We start from the raw sequence: 19713 nt of genomic DNA on the forward strand, positions 1-19713 counted from the left end.
CAGTATTGAAATTTGTCAAAAACTTTCACTGAATCTGTTGAAATTGTCATATGGTTTTTATCTTTCAATGTGTTAATATGGTGTATCATACTGATTGATTTGTGTCTATGTTGAAGAATCCTTGCATCCCAGGGATAAATCTCACTCGATCATAATACATGATCTTTTTAATGTGTTTTTAGATTCTGTTTCCTAGAATTTTGTTGAGAATTTTTGCATATGTTTATCAGTGATGTTGGCCTGTAATTTTCTTTTTTTGTGGCATCTTTGTCTGGTTTTGGTGTCAGGGTGTTGGTGGCCTCATAGAATGAGTTTGGGCATTTTCCTTCCTCTGCAATTTTCTGGAAGAGTTTGAACAGGACAGATATTAGTGCTTTTCTAAAATTTGGTAGAATTCATCTGTGGAATTGTTTGGCTGTATATTTTTGTTTGTTGGAAGATTTTTTATTAAAGTTTTGATTTTAGTGTTTGTGATTGGTCTGTCCATATTTTCTCTTTCTTCCTGGTTCAGTTTTGGATATGTATACTTCTCTAAGAATCTGTCCATTTCTTCCAGGTTATCCATTTTATCCACACATAGTTGCTCATAGTAGCCTCTTATGATCCTTTTTATTTCTGCGTTGTCTGTTGTAATTTCTCCATTTTCATTTCTAATTTTATTGATTTGAGTCTTCTCCCTTTTTTCTCTTGATGAGTCTGGCTAATGGTTTGTCAATTCTGTTTATCTTCTCAAAGAAGCTTTTAGTTTTATTAGTCTTTGCTCATGTCTCCTCCATTTCTTTTTCATTGATTTCTTCTCTAATTTTTATGATTTCTTTACTTCTACTAACTCTAGGGGGTTTTGTTCTTCTTTTTCTAGTTGCTTTAGGTGTAAGGTTGCTGCTGCTGCTGCTGCTAAGTCACTTCAGTCATGTCTGACACTGTGCGACCCCATACACAGCAACCCACCACGCTCCCCTATCCCTGGGATTCACCAGGCAAGAACATGGAGTGAGTTGCCATTTCCTTCTCCAGGGTGTAAGGTTAGGTTATTTATTTGATGCCTCTCTTGTTTCTTCATGTAGACTTGTATTGCTATAAACTTCCCTCTTAGCATGACTTTTACTGCATCCCATAGGTTTTAAGTTGTTATGTTTCATTGTCATTTGATTCTAGGTATATTTTGATTTCTTTAGTGATCTTTTCATTATTCAGAAGCTAATTCTTTAACATGTGAATTTCCATGTGTTTGTGTTTTTTATAGCTTTTATTTTCCTATAGTTGATATCTAATATTATAGTGTTGTGGTCAGAAAAGATGCTTGAAATGATTTCAGTTTTCTTAAATTTATCATGGCTTGATATATGGCCCAAGATGTGATCTTTTCTGGAGAATGTTCCATGTACACTTGTGAAAAAAGTGAAATCTATTGTTTTTGGATGAAATGCCCTGTAGCTATCAATTAGGTCAAATGTATTTTTTAAAGCTTGTGTTTCCCTATTAATTTTCTGTCTATATGATCTGCTTATTGGTGTGAATGGGGTATTAAAGTTCCCCACTATTATTGTGCTATTGTCTATTTCCCCTTTAATAGTTGTTAGCGTTTGACTTATGTTTTGAGGTGCTCCTGTGTTGGGTGCATATATATTTATAATTGTTACATCTTCTTCTTGGTTTGATCCCTTGATCATTACATAGCGGCCTCCCTTGTCTCTTGTAATGGTCTTTGTTTTAAAATCTATTTTATCTGAAATGAGTATGGCTACTCCTATTTCTTTTGATTTCTGTTTTCATGGACTTTCCGGGCTTCTTAGATTTGAGTGGCTATTTCCTTTCCCTTGTTAGGGAAGTTTTCGACTATAATCTTGTCAAATATTTTCCCATGCCCTTTCCTTTTATCTTTTTCTTCTGGGACCCCTATGATTTGAGTGTTGGGGCACTTAATGTTGTCCCAGAGGTTGCTGAGACTGTCCTCATTACTTTTTATTCTTTTTTGTTCTGCTTCAGTTATTTCCAGCATTCTATCTTCCAGCTCACTTATCTGTTATTCTGCTTCAGGTACTCTATGGTTGGTTCCCTTCATTGCATTTTCAATCTCAGTTATTCCATTGTTCATTGTTGATTGTTTATTCTTTAATTTTTCCAGGTCCTTGTTAAACTTTCCTTGAATCATCTCGATTTGTACCTTTAGTCTATTTATCTGTGCCTCCATTTAATTTCCAAGATTTTGGATCATCTTTACTATTATTACTCTGGATCCTTTTTCAGGTAGACTGCCTATTTCCCTCTTCATTTGTTTGGTCTTGTGGGTTTTTACTATGCTCCTTCATCTGCTGCATATTTCTCTGTCTTTTCATTTTGCTTCATTTACCATGTTTGGGATCTCCTCTCTGCAGGCTGGAAGGTCATAATTCCTCTTAATTGTGGAGACTGTACCTCAGCTGTTGGGGTTGGACCAGTGCTTTGTGAAGTTTTCCTGGTTGGGGGGACTGGTGCCTGTGTTCCATGGATGGAGCTGGATCTTGTCTCTCTGGAGGACAGTGCTGTGTCCACCAGTGTGTTTTGGAGTGTCTATGGGTTTGCTATGGCTTTGGGCAGCCTGTCTGCTAATGTGCAGAGTTGTGTTCCTGTTTAGCTGAAGAATTGGCATGGCACATCCATCACTGGCTTGCTGGCTTTTGAATACGGCTTGGTCTTAGTGTTGACATGGAAGCCTTTGGGAGGGCTCTCACCTATTAATGTTCCATGGGGTTGGGCGTTCTCTGGTGGTCCAAAGTCCTGGAGTCAAGTTTCCTGCCTCTGGGGTTGTGGCCCATCCACTAACAGCAACATCAACGCTTCCCAGGCCACACAGCACCGAAGACAAGCACCCTGGATTAATGGTGAAACAACTTTTAATAGGCAGAAACATCCAAAGAGTTTCACATACTTATATTGATAAAAGAAGAGGGGGGAAGGAGAAACAGGGGAAAGAAGGATAAATACAGGGTTCTAAAGTGAAGAGAGTAATCAAGCCAATAAGTAAACCCCTAAGTGAAAATGGATACTATATATTAGACTCTCAAAGCTACAGGATTAAAAACAATAAATAAAAAATCAAACATCAAAAACATGGAAAATAGTACTCTCAAAAATACAAAATCAAAACATCACAACAAAAATAAAATGCATGCTATTTATTTAAAACTAAGTTTTTTTTAAAGTGTGTTATAAAAAATAAAGATTAAAGGAGTAATAAAGAACCATATTAAGACAATATGAGAAAAATAAAAGGAGAAAAGAGGTGAGGGATATACAGAGAGTGGAAGTGAAAGGAATGTCCATGTGTTTCCTCCTTCTACCTGCTCCAGTTGAGTTGCCCACTCAGAACGTCCTCCAGCATATCTAGGAAGGCCTCTGGACCTGTTGTGGGCAGTGCAGAGTCAGCTCAGACTGAGATCTTGCCTTGCTCCAGCTTGCAGCTGCTCTCAAATTCCACAGTTGCCCCTACAGTGCACAGTCCCAGGCTAATTGCAGGAGTGTAAACTGCCGGACCTACCATGTCCAGGGCGGTTTCCCCAGCTTTCATTTGCTCACGCAGCACCTGGTGTTCCACTGTGGCGCGGCGGAGGTCTATAACATCCTGTTTGTATGCCTCTCTCCAGGGTCTGTTTTCCACCCAGATACAAGGAGGTGAATGGAGCTGCTTATTAGGGCTCAGTTGTGCTGAGAAGACCGTGGCTTTCCACAGACGCCCCTGGCGGGTGTGGGCAGCGCTTCCGTGGCGTTGTCCTGTGGGAGGTCGCCACAGTCCGAGGCGGGTCGTGCACTTCCCCAGGGGAGGTGGTCCCTGGTTGTGACAACCTTGGCAGAGCTGAGCCGCTCAGGCTCCCAGGAAGACGTGGGTAGGGACCCACAGCCACTCACAGCCTGTGGTCTTGGGGGTCGAGACCATAGCGGTCCCCTGCCTTCTGCCTCTGGCTCACGAGCCATCTTCTCTCCCTCTGGGGCTACAGACCTCCGCCAGCTTTCCCTGCTTCGGCATTCACCAGGGTGGGGTCCTTTGTCCTGTGAGAGTGTTTTAGCGTTAGAACGTGGTGTCACAGCCTTCCCGTGGGGATGATCTTTTGCTTCTCTGACGGTTCCAGAATTTTCCCTGATCTGCCTCTGTGGTGTCATGTTAGCCCCCTCAGAGTGTCTTCGCAGTCAACCCCAGTCCTCTCCGGAAGACTGGCCCTCCAGATCTGAGCCTCTGCACCCGGCTTGCCCTCGCTGTGGGTGAATGCCAGCCTGTGAGCTGCTTCTCAGCTGAGAAGTCCTGTTTGGTGCGCTCTCTGTGGTGAATTTCCTGGTTTGCCTCCGGAGCGCCTTTCTCGCTGCGCTCCCCTCTGAGGTTGCAGAGCTCCCTACTGCCCCTGCGTGTGAGGGCATTTCCTGGTGTGGGAAAATTTTCCTCCTTCACACCTCCCTCCCAGGGTGCAGGCCCCCAGCCCCTACTCCTCTGTCTCCCTTTTCATCTTTATCTTTTTCCCTACCTCATTTCTGAGCAGATTGGTTTGCCTTTCTGGAAGCCTGGGGTCCTCTGCTAGCATTCACAAGATGTTCTGTGGGAATTGTTCCTTCCACATGCCCACGAGATTTTCCGATACATTTGTGAGGGAGAAGGTGGTCTCCCCATCCTATTCCTCTGCCGTCTTGAAGGTCTCCTCGAGTGGTTTTCAATTTTGGCAGTGCGGTAATTCTTTATTTTAATATATTGATAGTTCGATTCTATCCCCTGAGCTTCTGATTTAAGTGGTTTGGATTGTCCTACCCGTTAGTGTCTTTTGCTTTTAAGCTCTCTAGGATGATTCTGTATAGCCAAGATTGAGAAGCACTGTAGTAGACTGTCTGAGAAGAGCAGAAGTCTAGAAACTCACTTCCGCCACCAAAGCAGATATGGCAGCCTCTTTTCATGACAGAGGCCTCTTCACATTCATGAAATGCCTCACTCTTTACCAGTGCTTGGCAAGCTTTTTCCATTAGGAGTCAGATAGTAATATTTTAGGTTTTGTGGGTCAGATGATCTTTGATGCAACTACTAGTCTGTTATTATAATGCAAAATAGCCGTGGAATATAGGTGAGCAGATGGGCATAGCTTTGTTCAATGAAATTTTTATTTGGAAAAGAGTGATGAGCAGGATTTGGCCTCTGGGCCTTCCCTTGCCAACCTCTGCTTTAGAGAATTAAAGTACAGTTAATGAACATAGTTGAGAGCCATTGCATTCACTTTGCAGAAAGTAGCCCCATGTGTGAATAGGTTAAAAAAGAGGTGGAGAAGAATGTGTGAAGATACCATGCAATGGAGAATGAGGACCAGGTCAACCAGAGGCCAGGGCAGGGCTGGTGGGGAAGCTTCAGTGAGTGAAAATGTCCTCTGAGAGAGTTAGGGGCAGGGCACGAAAGGGCAGCTACGGCCAGGCTTCGCCATGTGAGTTAAGAGAACACAGGAGGGGTGTGTGTATTTTATATTATCTTACATTTGTTGTTCTTTGCTTGCTTTGGTTTTTGCCTTTAGTGGGATGGCATGTAATTAGAGAGCTTGGATTTCATTTTTAATCATATTTAGGTACTTTGGGTTCAGAATAAATGTACTTCTATTTTCAACACATTATCATCATTGTAACTGAATTGAAAATATGTGACCTTTTACCTCCCTGGCCATCTTCTCCAGGGCTGTGTTCACATAAGAAACATTTTCTTTTCCACATATCTTCATTAAATTTGTAAAAATCACTCAAACATTAAGTTTAAATTATAGTGATTGAAAGATCAGAGAGATGGGTTTCCTGTCCAGCATAGCTTCCAAAGTTTACTTAAATTTATCCTGTCTTCTCCTCCTCTGTCCTCATAATTGCTTATCTGGCTATGGAACTGCTTAGTTATTTTAATTCTAAAACCCAAATTTTATTCACACTTTGATGCTTTTGAAATTCAGTTGCATCTTTGGGATCAGTGGATGTATATTGAATTATTGAATCTATGTTTCATGTTTTTACTCCAAAACCTGTTGTGAAGTTTGTAGCATATCTTCCAATTGACAGCATCTTTTTAAAAAAAAAAAAAATCAAGTATAGTTGACTTAAAATGTTGTGTTAATTTCTGCTATACAGCAAAGTGATCCAGTTATATATATATATATATATATATATACATATCAAGGAAATGTGGGATCATCTTTGCTCATGTTTTTGCCTCCACCCTTCGTGTGGTACCCACTTCCAGAGTTCGTGATGAGTTGCATTTTTGAAAACAAATTGGATCTTGTCATATAAGTGTTTCAGAATAATTTTGAGTGATCTTAAAGTTTCAACTCCATGGCATAGCATTCAAGGCCTTGCTATCTAAAGCCTTTCATCTTCGGCCCCAGAGAGCTGGGTCTCCAGTCTTCTTCCCCACCACCACTCTCCCTGTGTGAACTGCTTCATTCCTGATGACCAGGCATATGATGCATTGTGTTCATAGTGCTGGAAAGTCTCTGAGAAATCTTTAATAAAGCAGGACTGATGCTGAGCTGAAAATAGCTAAAAAGAGACTTTTGCTAAAGTTTCATACTTTCAGATGGAAGTGTATCATTCTTGCAGGAAAGGCTTGACTTTTTACACTAAATGGTTGAAGAAGCTTGTGGAATGTCTTTATTTGGAGCCATTTAAACACAGACTAGACAGTCTTTGATTGTCTTGGGGATGATTTAGGTAGACCCGTGAGAGATAGGCAAGGTGAAGTTTGAGGTTGTGGACAGTTTTAGGAGTTTGGGGGTGATTAATGACTGTATCTTGGTGAGGTCAAAACATCCAGACAGAAATGAAAAGTTCAGTTAGTCATCTACTTGCTGCCTGTATGATTCCAAAGACCTGGATATTTAACAGTTGAATGTATGTACTTATTTAAATAAAACAGTAGATCTCAGGACTCCCTTAGTGGTCCAGTGGTTAAGACTCCATGCTTCCACTGCAAGGAGCACAGGTTCGATCCCTGGTCAGTGAACTAAGATCCCGCACGCCACATGGAAAAACCAAAAACTTTTTTTAAAAAAACAACAAAAATAAAAATATATCTCTCTGGTATTTTCTGCTTTCGTGTATTACTATAGTGTAAGCAACTCCAACAGAAAAATTCTTATTCCCATCTGCCATCAAATAACATATATCAAATTATAATTAGAAAAAAATTTTAAATTCAAAATATGAGTAAATTGAAAATGTTTCCAACTGTTTTTGTTTGGTCTGAGAATAAGATAGTAATGAAGGGAGAGAGTAAAATAAATTTTTCTGATGAACCTTTGGCTATGTTTTTCATTTTTATACAATGGAAATTAGGAAGTGGCTTATCCACCAGACACATATTTATATGGCTCTGTATTTTAAACTTAGGTATGTATCCTGTGCCCTGGGCTGTCCATATGAAGGAAACATCACACTTCAGAAAGTGACAGAAGTAAGATATACGTCGGGTTTTCTGGTTCTTGGTAAAATGATGTCTATTTTAAAAAGTGGGCTCTTTTTCCTACTGTTTATTACATCTGCACCACAAGACCAAAGAGAACCGTGGACCGAGAGACATATTTGATCACTGAGCTGATAGTTTTATTTTAATGCTAAACACCTATATATTGGCTATCACTGTCTAGAGTTAGCATCTGAGTCTTATCATTTGGGTATTCAAAGATGGAGGGAATAAAAATATCTGTTTTGTTTTTATGTGACTAGAACATAGTGAGTGACCTATCTACTTTCTTTGGAATGTCAGGGCAGTTTTTGTACATATACTTAAACTTTGCCTTGGTTGCTCAGGTAGTGTCCCTTTGCTGCCTCCTGCCTATTTTGACATTTGTATGAGTCCACACTGCTTCCATGCTTTTATTCTTTTTAGATACCATAGCTCTTTCTGCTGAGATTCAAGTTGCCATTATTCCAGAGGCAGAGGCAGATATACTATAAAATAATGAAGCTTAAATTAAAAAAAAAAAATTTATTGATGTACAGTTGATTTACCATGTTGTGTAAATTACTGCTGTACAGTAAACTTATTCAGTTAAACATATACATATATATTCTTTTTCATAGTTTTTTCCATTATGGTTTATCATAAGATACTGAATATACTTCCCTGTGCTATATAGTAGGACCTAGTTGTTTATTCATCCTATATATATAATATTTTGCATCTGTATACAACTTAAATTTTGCAGTCCTTTGCTAGCATCAGACCTTTCCAAGGATCTGTTATTAATTTATATTCACAGTTATATATTCTTTTCTTAAAAACTGTTTCCAAAATAACATGACTTCAGACTCTACAAAACCCAAATCTGACTCTGCCTACACCCCTACCCCTTGCTCTTCTGTCTTCTGCCTCATGCTGCCTCTGGACAGAACTCCCACAGCCTCAGGCTCTTCATTCCTGCTCCACAAGGCCTGGGGTGCTGCCAGAGAGAATCAGGGAACAGGCAGATCAGAAGCATTAGGAATTCATGACCAGTGACCTTGCCTGGGTCTTCTATTCCACCCCAGGGTGGGGCCAGCTCCTGGTCTCACTTTCTGAAATGACTCTTGCAAACCGTGTCCCCTCCGCTGAATCCTCCCCTTCACTCACTCCCCTGCATGTGCAACTGCAGAGCCCTTCTTACTGACACTTGAGCATGCGCAAGCCTCTTCCATCTGAAAACTTCCTTCCTTTAGTCCGCATCCTTGGCTGGCTAGTTATTGACAATCCTCTCCATCCCACCACATCTACACTTCCAAGGGTTGTCTGCAATAGTGGCGCCAACCTATCTGTGGGGCATCAACTCTTCGTCACACCCCCAATGATGTCTAGACCCTTCACACTGCTTGAATCCCTCTTTGTAAGATCATTAACTTAGAACTGGGATCAAGAAATGTGAGATTCTCCGTGTTGTCCATGGGTTTGTTCTCTATGGCTGCGTCTGTATTTCTGCTTTGCAAATAGGTTCATCGGTATCATTTTTCTAGATTTAACATAGATAGCACAGGGAACTCAGTGGTCTGTGGTGAACTAGGGGATATATGTATAAATATAGCTAATTCATTTTGCTGTACAGCAGAAACTAACACAATAGTGTAAAGCAACTGTACTCCATAAATTTTTTTTTTAAAAAAAGAAATGCGAGATCCTATTCAGTCCTTCTCTTGACTTCTCAGCAGAATTTGGGGTTGGTGACATTCCTTCCTGCCTGCCATTTTTGTAACCCTGGGATTCCCCTGACTCCACGCTTAGAATTTTCCTTCAACCACTTGGGTGGCAGCTTCACTTTTCTTTACATGGCCATTAAGAAATTCCTGCATTTAATAGGCAGTTTTGATATAATTAATGACTGTACCTACATGAGGCAAAAAACATCCCGACAGAAAGAGAGAAATTCAGTCACCTACATGCTTTCTATATGATTCCAAAGACCTGGATATTTAACAGTCGAATGGATATACTTAAATGAAGGAGAAGAAAGAGGAGGATCAGCATTATGCTTTTTGATCCAAGTTTCCATCCAGTAATAGTCTCCTACCTGGACTAGGTAGCCCTTCTGAGTGCGTTCAGCCTGTTTTGGATGTTGATTGATACTGCCTTTCTGAAACATCAATCCAAGTATATCACCACCACTCCACATTCAGTCAAGGTTTTCTACTGCTCTTACGATAGAATCCTCAACCCAAATCCTAAAACCAGTTGGTTTGCAAGGCTGTGTGCTCTTTGAATGCTCTGCCCTGGGCCTTCCTCCCCAGCTTTATGGAGCCCTGTTGCCCCTTAGGTTTACTTTCTTGTTGCAACTGTCCTTTGCATTTGACCTTTTTTTTTTTGCCTTGCCTCCTGGCCTGTGGGATCTTGGTTCCCTGACCGAGGATTGAACCGACATCCCCTACAGTGGAAGCACAGCACCCAGTCACTGTGCCAACAGGGAATCCCCTTGACCTTCCTTCCTACTTGGAATGCCCTTTGTATTGGATATTTCAGTTGCCTCAAATTCCACCTGAATATTCTTCTCACATCCTTCCTTTGCCACCTCTCCAACAAGCTGATGCTGACTTTGTCTCAAGCTGCACTGAGGCCCTTCCTGTTTGACAGATCTAGATCAATTTCCTCTGCTCCACGCTCTTACAATCTTGCTTCTTTGTTCTATAATTATTATTTTAGCTGTGTTTACACATTCCTGAGTGGAACTGATTAGGGTCTGTCCTCACTTGGCTCCAGACTCCGTAATACCATGAGCCTGCACCCTTAACATCTGCATCCCTGTCATATCCCACCATGCAGGGCAGTGTCTGGAGTAAAACAGGCACTGAGAACACACATAAGGCATGAGTTCAGGGGTGACCAGGGGTCTGATTTTGCACAAAGTGATTTTTATATATTCTCATTTCATTTTCACAACCAAGTATTTCAAGACTAACTTCATCCTTATTATTGTGCTTTTGAAAAATTAAGTAGTAAGGCTTAGAAAATGTGTTATATAAAGGTGTCTTATTGTTTGTATTTCACAGAACAGAGACTGGGGCTTCAAAATGTTCATCTTCTGCCCAGCATCATATGAGGAACATAGATGAAGTTTAAGTCTAGGCCTGTCTGGTTGCACAAGCAGTGTCTGTCAACATACCGTGCTGCCTTAAAGCAAATTCATATTGCTTTCTGAAAGTAATATTATTATTTGACTTGAAGGGAACTTGAAATTTGCCAGGCTCAGGATCATCTGTTTATGAGCTAGAAATTTTAAGACAAAAATATTTAGTGTCTGTACCAATTACAAAGTTACTTGATTGATATCTCTTGATCACTAGTCTAATGGCTTGAGAAATACTATTAATAGTTCCAAAGTAAATTTCTGATACTTTTGTTAGATTAAAGGACTAAGAAAATAAGCCTCCCATAATCAAAATTGTAGTTTATAATTTCATCATTGAACATGCAGTTACATGGATAGATATGGTTCTAAGGCAAACTTGAATGTTAGAAAAAGAAAACTGCAGGAATATCAATGGACATGAGTTTGAGCAAACTCTGGGAGACAGTGAAGGACAGGAAGCCTGGTGTGCTGCAGTTCCTGGGGTTGCAGAGTCAGACACAACTTAGTGACTGAACAACAACAGAAATGTCATTCAAAGTTTTATCTAATGTATGGGATTCATGAGCAAGGAAAAAGACTGGAAAACTAAAATATATGTTTTCTGTGAATATGCATGTGATCTTAGTTGTGATGTTCACCTCTAGATGATGTTTGCTAAGAAACAACGGAAGTCGAGTCCATTCATTTCCATTGTTTTACTTGCTTGCTTCTCCTGCTAGGTGTCTAAGAGACTGTATGGCATGGGTTGTTACGAGATATCCCTGGGAGATACAATTGGAGTGGGAACTCCAGGAAGCATGAAGAAGATGTTGGAAAGTGTCATGAAAGAAATCCCACCCAAGGCTCTTGCTGTTCACTGTCATGACACCTACGGACAAGCCTTAGCAAATATCCTCACGGCCCTTCAGGTATTTTGTATTATTTGTGTGTGTGTAAAGGTGTGTATACTTATTTGGCATACAAACATATTAAGAAGTTTCATGAGATAATATTTATAAATTGCTAAGAATATAACATTTAAACAGTCCACACACAGCACACACTCAGGAAATATTTGTCAATTGCACATGCTTTTTTTGGGCAATGGTGTCTCTTATTACAGTTCATTTGATTTGGTAAAATCTCTGAATTTGTTCTTTTAAAAGCATTAATATTCTCAGGGCTACGTCTGTTTCTTTCAACTCTCACTTGCGCTCGGCCTTACTAAAAAATGATGGCATTGTTGAGGGGTGCAAAGCACAGAGATAGTAGCACGTACTGTTGTAATCATGTAACTTATGCACTTTTGGATAATTTGGTGCTCTGTGATGAGGAGATATGGTGCTGAAATACAGACTATTTTGTTTAAGATGTTTTCCTGATGTTGGCAAGCATCCTTTTGAAAGAACCCCTGGTTTTTGTCAAGTATATTCTGATCAAAATCAAGAGATTTAGAAAGTTGGAGGATTAAGAATTGCTTATTAAGTTCTAATGGTACCTCAGTTCTTTTTAATGTATTTATTGAAAAGAACATATAAATTGCCTTTTAAAATACTTATTATTAAATCAATGCTATTTCTTAAGCTTGACTAAAAATAGATTCACTGGATGTTCTTTGAACCTAAGATTTTGACAACCAAAGATAAGAGTGTCTGAAAGTTTTTTGGTGAGGCTGAAAATCAATGCCTGAAGCTTAATGTCACTGTCCACAGTGCACAGTTGTTTGGCAGAAGTTAAAAAAACCCTGTGAAGATCAAGCCCCACAAGGGCTTATTTGGACTTTGTAACATATGTGCACAAATCCTTATTTATCCTCTGGAAGCAGGCAAGGAACACTGTATTGAATTAGAAGAAAAAATGATATCCCATGGACTTTGGGGCGTGGGAATTTTGACAAATTTTCCTTCTCTTTTCTCGTTTCTAAAACAATAGAGAACTAGGCACTGCTTCAGGATTCTGTGTTCAGCTGCAACTGTAACTTATTAAGTGTTCCTCACCAGCAAGTTCCTGGAGAGGTCTGTGTGTGTGTGTGTGTGTGTGTCTGTGTGTCTGTGTGTATGTGTGTCTCTCTTGTTTCATATATGGATATAGCCTCTGTACGGTAATGCTTTGAGTTATATTTTATTCATGTACCATATTTATTGCATAATGAGTGATAGCTTAGTTTGGGGGAATCCAGGGCTATAGTGGAAATTCTGGAAAACCAAACATCTAATATTTAAACTTTATGCCTCTTGAAAATGCTCCAGTACAAAATATTGCTGTTGCCCTGCTGTGATTGTGACAGTTAAGGAAGGCCTATCTGAGGAGTTTAAAATCAGAAAAAAATGAGAAGCAGGACTTACCTGGTGGTTGACTGGATAAGACGCCATACTCCCTCTGCAAAGGGTGCAGGCTCAATCCCTAGTCTGCGAACTGAGATCTCACATGCTGGGGCTTGCGACAGAAGAATAGAAAAAAAAAAAAATGAAAAGAAAGCAACCTCAGTCAGGGGCGTGTGGGGGTGAGGGCATCAGTGTGTGGAAAGAATGTTCAAGCAGATGAAACACCACTCGGGCAAAAGGCCTTGGAAAGGAGGATGATGTCCCAGGAGCTGAAAGTCAGCTGATAATGTTATTCAGAGGGCAGCTGAGCTTTATAACATTTGTTGAGTTAGTTGAGCTGCAAAGTCTCCATTTACAAAGAGATGAAAACTCCAGTTCTGGAGCGTTTGGCCATCCATCCTATAACAGCTATAGGGGATGCGGGTGTAAGAAAGAACCCTCAGCCCAAGCAAGATGGGGAGCAAAGGTCAGAACCTGACCCCCACCAAATGCCACATCCTCAGTCAAAAAGGATGAGCCAGCAAAACATCCAGCTCACAAAGGGAGAAGGCGGCAAGCATGGTCATTCTCATGGCCTTGGCTGTGAGTAAGGGAGAAATACACAAGCTCCCTTTACACTTCCTAGCTTGTTGGTTTTGATGTGGATTTAGGATTCAAGTTCACGCTGCCTGCCGAATGTGAAAGACCCGAGCAGATGAGTCGCTGTGGATTAGTAATACCTATAGGTGTCAGGAAGAATATAAATCTTGTCAGAAGGAACATATCTTAAATTTAAGCTGAACTGTTTGGAGTCTGTGTGTATATATGTATGTGTGTGTGTGGATGTGTCTATGTCTATGTGTGTAGTTGTCTATGTATGTATGTGTTTGTGTGTGCATGTGTATGAATGGATATGTGCGTGTGTGTGTCAGGGGAAGGCTGGATATTCTCCTCTGTTCTTGTACAAGTTAGTGGGGAGCGTGTCCTAAAGCAGTGGGTATTGTGTGTTTTGTCCCTTTACTCTGTGCACAAGCTCTATGTATACGTGGGAGGCGAGGGGTGGGGAAAGTGCACTTGGAGCCTGGCGGGGGCCACCGCCGGGAACTTGACGTGGAGTCACTGTGTAAGCGGGCAGAGGAGAGGGTCAGAGCGGCTTGTGTAAGAAGCCCTGTGTAGCCCGAGTGGCCAGTTCAAATGAACTTCCGAGGAAATGGTCAAAAAGCAGAGACCTCCCGTGGGAGCTAACCACTAGAGCTGTAGAGTTTGTCTTTGCTGCCGTCCACTTTCCAACAGTGGCGTCCAGTTTGATAAGCCAGTGACGGTGTGAAATATATATATATATATATATATATATATATATATACTCTTTTCTCTTTGCAACTGTGTGTAGCTAGACACTCTGTCAATGTTTTGGGAGGTCTTTGTTCATCTAGACATGGGATGTCTTTGCAGACCCACGTGTACTGGTCCCACAGCAGCACAGATTAACACAATGTCAGCCTGTTTCCTGTATCCTGTCTCCTCCCCAAGAAAAGCAGCAGCAACAAGAATAACTAGGATTACCTTGAGTGGAGGAGAAAAAATATGCCTTAGAAAAAAAAAAGCTGCCAGTGTTTAAATAGAAGGGAAATCAGAGAAAGTTCCACTTCGTTATGAAGCAGGCAAACTTTGGCTTCAGGAAGCACTGGGCATACTTCATTCTTTAAAATGGAATCTTTGAAGTGGCTTCTAGTCAAATTGGTGGTACATGTGGAGTAGATATCATTTGCTTTAATTTAAGGGTTGAGAAACAGTTTACAGTGCTCCAAACTGGAAGCTCAGATGATGGCGAGGAGACGTGCAGTAAGTGGAAACTTGGCCACGACGGGCGGAAACAAATGAGAGTTATAAATGGAACATCCCCCCTCGGTCTGGAAAGCACACACTAATCGTGTAATAGAGGGATCTTTCTTGGGTTCCCAGGTTTTATTGTATTTTTTATTATTTAAACAGACTTATAGGACTGTACATGCTTGTATTAGAGTCAAGAATTCATAATTATCAGATATTCTTTAATATAGGGAAATAATTGAGACTACAGATTTGAGTGGGAGATATTTATAACCGCCCAAACCCAAAAGAGCAAGAAAATGAGGTGACAAAACGTACAGCATTTCAGTAATGGAAGAAACGTACATAGTCCAATATACTTGTCTTAATTTTTATGTAAAAAGTGAGTCTCACCCTTCTGCATATTCCCAAGTACCTAAGTAAAACACCAGTGAACAAATTATTTAATCTACTTAATACTAAACAGTTGTACAGTCTCTGTTTTTCTCCACTGAGATGATTTGAGTCTTCATAACTGGGTAAAACAGAGTAAAACAAATGAGTTCTAATACCGCAAATAACAGAACCACGTTAATTGGTAGCAAAGATAGTAGAACGGGTGATATTTAGCTTTTCCCTAAAGAAATACCATTTGCCTTTTTCTCCTAAACTTAATATACATTTAGCTAATGTGCCTTTCTTCATGATGTTTTCCATATGTTTATTATTCTCTTTTAGAAAAACCAAATCATTTACCTAATTTTTACAATAAAGCATTCATTTCTTCATACTGACTCTCACTAAACCACATTTAAATGCTACCAAACAGCAAATATGTCCTCACGTAATTGATTCTTGAGGTTCTCAGAGAAAATTTTTTAGATTTCAAATTCCCTTCTCAGTTCTACACCTATAGAATGTGTACAATGATTTATGTATCCTCAGATTTTGCAAAACTGAGATGAGGTGCAGAATTTCTAAAACATTTGTCTTGGTAACAGTGCATGTGGTTAATGCTTCATATTATTACAGTCATTGCAATTAAAACTATTACTACTTCTGATATATTAATAACAATAATAATAACATTACTCAAAGAGCTAGAGGATAAAACATTGCTTTACAAATGTATAAATTTGTAAATACATGCTTTAGATATTGTTCATTTATTCAACATCTATTAAAGACCTAGATAGAAATCAGTGAGCAAGAAAGAAAATAAAAAGTTGCAAACTGGGTGCCTCTACAGAGGTTTTACAAAATACATCATTAATTTATTCAACAAATATTCATTTTATTAGACACCATTTTAGATACTCGATTCAGATATAAAATATCTGAGCAGTCTTGCAATGGAGAAAAATGTTTTAGCTTAACTCAGTACCTCCAGAAGCATTTTGAGTAGGAAATAGTTTTTTGGGTGGGTGGGGGGTTTCTTTTGGTTTTTATTTTTTTGCTTTTTGCTACACAATTGTCTTTCTCCAGTACAGTATTATGTTGAAAAACATTTTCAGGTGGAAAGAGGTGTAAGTTATCATAAAAAAATAAATAAATAGTAAAGGAATTATAATGCAATTAAAATATTTTATAAAAAGAAGTGGAAAAAAGAAATAAAAGAGGTCAACTAACATAATATTATAAAGCAACTATACTTCAATTAAAAAGTACTTTTAAGATCAAAATAAGCAAATAAAAGAGAACAGGGAGTCCAGCAAAAGTTTAGCACAATTCAACTTTTGAGTGTGTGTAATCAAGGCTTTGAGCCATAAACATCAGGAAGAAAAAATGAACAAAGTTCCTTTCTATTTTTTTGCCACTGGCTGGATTGCTTGTATCGGTGATGAAAAATAAGTAAACATGAGTGATTTTGTTTTCTTTTGTTTATCTCCAACATCTTTTTATTAATATAGATATCTCTCTGATTTTGACTATTGGTCATCAGGTGAGATGGTATAGAATATATCTATATGTCTCTCTCTATATATAGATGTAGAATATACCTATTCTGTATCTCGATATTGAAGGGGCAGTTAGAAAAAACTCCTTCTGAGCTAGATGGCATTTTAAACTGGAATTTGTATAATCAATATTTAAAAAGAGCATACATGAATTTGGTTCTAATATGCTAAGCATGAAAGCATTTAATCTTTATGTAGTGGGTTACACTTAGATATAAGCCTGAAACTCACCAAGAAAGAGCTGCCCAAAAGGTTCTGTCCCTCCCAAGGCAGTTAATCCAAGCTGGTCAGGTAGGCAAATGTTATAAAAATTGATTATTGTTGGTGAAGATTAGGGCTAGGTTATGATATGACTCTTGCTGTGACATAAGAGATGAAAATTTCAGAACTTACTACCTGTTTGAGCATCTCTCCAGTTCATTCTGTAAATGTCTCATCCAGTTGTTTTAATCTTGCTTTCAATATCTTATTTTCAACCAAGTATTTGTCACATCTTTCTTCATACAGCTGTCTTTAATTTGCAAATCTTGCTGTTTTGCCCTGTTGTTCATAGAAAAACACATTAAGCTTTTTTTTAATCTTTTAATGTTTCTTTTTTCTTAATTTTTCTCTCATGAAAATTTCTATTTGCAAGGAAACTTTATAAATATATACACTCTTGCCCATTAATGTAACTTGACACAGATTTTTCCTTAAAAATATTGGTTTGAAATTCATCAATTTGGTATTGAACATAAAGTAGTAGTATTCTCATGACTGTCTTTTGGTTTATTGTAATGTAATCAATTAATGGTTATAGGCTCAGCACTAATAACAAAACAAGTGTGCACGCACACACACACACACACAAACACACACACAATTAGAACCAGTGATACATATAATAACCAAAATTCAAGAATGCTTTGGCTTTACTGTTTGAAAAATTTTCTCATAACTGCATATATTCTAGTTATAAACTTGAATAACACATATTCTAGTTCTGGGAGTGGTATACACTATTAGCTCACACTGGTTCATTTTGTAAATAATCATTTGAGAATATTAAAGTTAATAGTATTCGTAAACGTTAGATTGAAGACAGGAAGACAACAGAGGATGCGGACCAAGTCGAACATGAGGAATCCCAGACTGGAAGCTACACAGTTGCTTTCTTTCCCATGTATTTGTAAATCTCTTCAATGTAGAACAGACTATAAAATGGAAATTCTGTCTATCAAAAATGACCACTTAAAATTATTTTAGAATGCTTATTTAACCAGAAACATATTTATTAACCGCTGTTAAGCAATCATGTTAATAAATCACGTCATCCTGTCCGTGAGGGCAGCCGTCTTGCTGTGCTTCGCTGTGCACACTGTTCGTGGAACGCAGGGTAGGCGAGGCGCCGGCTCAGAGCTGGAGGCAGATGCGAGGAGCCATCGGAATGCGGCCCGTTTCTCTCTGCGGGCCAGGCCGGCACAGCAGCCACAGCGAGATTGTTGCGTGGCTGACGCAGCAACCCCGGCAGCAGACGCGCTGTCTTCTCTCCTCGCGTGGCTGAGCCAACGGACGCAGCCGTGACACAGCAGTAATACCCCGCCACTTGCTAGGTGGGGCTCACACACACGTGTACTGCGCCCAGCCCGTGACCGAGCCAGTACCTCCTGACGTGCATGGGCAGAGCTAGACTATAAACGATCTCAGCTGTTACACAGTCATTATTTATGAAAGGTGAGAGGAGAGCCTGAACACAGCATCTTGGCCGATTTGCTCTCTCCCTACAACTATCTTCTGTACGATAACCTGTCTGTTATTAGGAATGAGACAAAAATGCAGGGTAAAATACCATCCTGTTTATTAATTATTTTTTCATATATCAAAAAATGTGGGAATCATGGCAAATTGCTTAGGAAATGAGTCAGATTATTGTTACATAATTTACATTTTTTTTTTCACCTAGGTTACATTGGTAAGTTGTCCTGACTTAAAAATTTGCAAAAGTTACAAGAACTGTAATAATCAGGATATGATTATATATATTTTTTGAAAGACTTCAAATTAAATAAAGCTATTTTTGTAGTAATTGTTTTTTTCACCTTTACTGAGATATCATTGACGTACATTGCTGCATAAGTTTAAGGTATCCGGCCTAACAGTTAATTACTTAAAATTGTTGTGAGATGATTATAGCAATACACTTGGTTAGCATCCATCATCTCATATAAAAAGTAAAAGCAAAAAAGGAAAAAAATTTCCTTGTTATGAGAATTTTTAGGATTTACTCTAGCATCTTTCAGATATATCATATAGCAGTGGTAACTGTATTTATCATATCATACATTTCACCCCTACTAATTATTTATCTTACACCTGGACTTTGGTACATTTTTACTACCTTCCTCCAAATTCTCTTCTCCCCACACTGACTCTGATCTGTTTTTTTATCAGTTTGGTGGGGTTTTTGTTTGTTTTGGTTTCTTTGGTTTTTAGATTCCACAGTGAGAACATACAATATCACTCTATGTGACTTACTTTAGTTGGCATAATGCCATCAAGGTCCATCTATATTTTGCAAATGGAAGAATTTCATAGTTTTATTTGTGAGTGAACATTATTCCAATATAAATATATGTAATATTATACATATATTACATATATGCTATATTGTACATTTTACATTATATTGCATATTAATATTTAAAATAATTATATCATTTTATTTATAAATAAATACTTTAAATTATTTAAATAAGTATACAGTGTTTAAATAATTATGTATAAATATTCTATTATTTATATATAGTATGTGACATATTATTATCAAGCTATATGTAATACAGTATATATCATATACATTGTATAATACATAGTATCTGTTATTTAACAGTATGTGACATTATTATCATAGTATGTGTAATATAGTATATATTATATACACTGTATAATATATTGTATCTGTTATTTAACATGTAGAATATAAATTGTGTAAAACATATGTTACAGATATATATTAGTGATATTATGGGTATTATATAGGTATTATTATAGTATATATAATTTGTTATACATTATATAGAATATGTACTATAATTCTTATATATAGTTAAT

General features: G+C 38.5%; 1 protein-coding gene and 1 long non-coding RNA gene across 6 annotated transcripts in view; one reads left to right on the plus strand and one right to left on the minus strand.

Moving 5' to 3' along the window:
- Positions 1–19713, plus strand: part of HMGCLL1 (3-hydroxy-3-methylglutaryl-CoA lyase like 1) — a 167753-nt gene that overhangs the window by 94295 nt on the left and 53745 nt on the right. For 4 of the 5 annotated variants that reach the window (XM_081517468.1, XM_081517465.1, XM_081517466.1 and 1 more), the window contains 2 exons: positions 7372–7435; positions 11294–11482. In XM_081517468.1, coding sequence (XP_081373594.1) covers positions 7372–7435; positions 11294–11482 — 253 coding nt within the window. The remainder of the gene's footprint in view (positions 1–7371; positions 7436–11293; positions 11483–19713) is intronic. The other variant, XM_081517469.1, reaches the window with a different exon arrangement.
- On the minus strand, positions 791–18122 carry LOC145516319 (uncharacterized). The gene is made up of 4 exons (XR_014061296.1): positions 17730–18122; positions 17020–17163; positions 12899–12989; positions 791–2850 (listed from the first exon to the last, which is right to left on the minus strand). It is a non-coding gene; the product is annotated as an uncharacterized LOC145516319 (long non-coding RNA).

Source organism: Giraffa tippelskirchi, chromosome 8 (genome assembly GCF_054371585.1).
Source record: "Giraffa tippelskirchi isolate mGirTip1 chromosome 8, T2T-mGirTip1v1.2.pri, whole genome shotgun sequence".
Taxonomy (NCBI): Eukaryota; Metazoa; Chordata; class Mammalia; order Artiodactyla; family Giraffidae; genus Giraffa; species Giraffa tippelskirchi.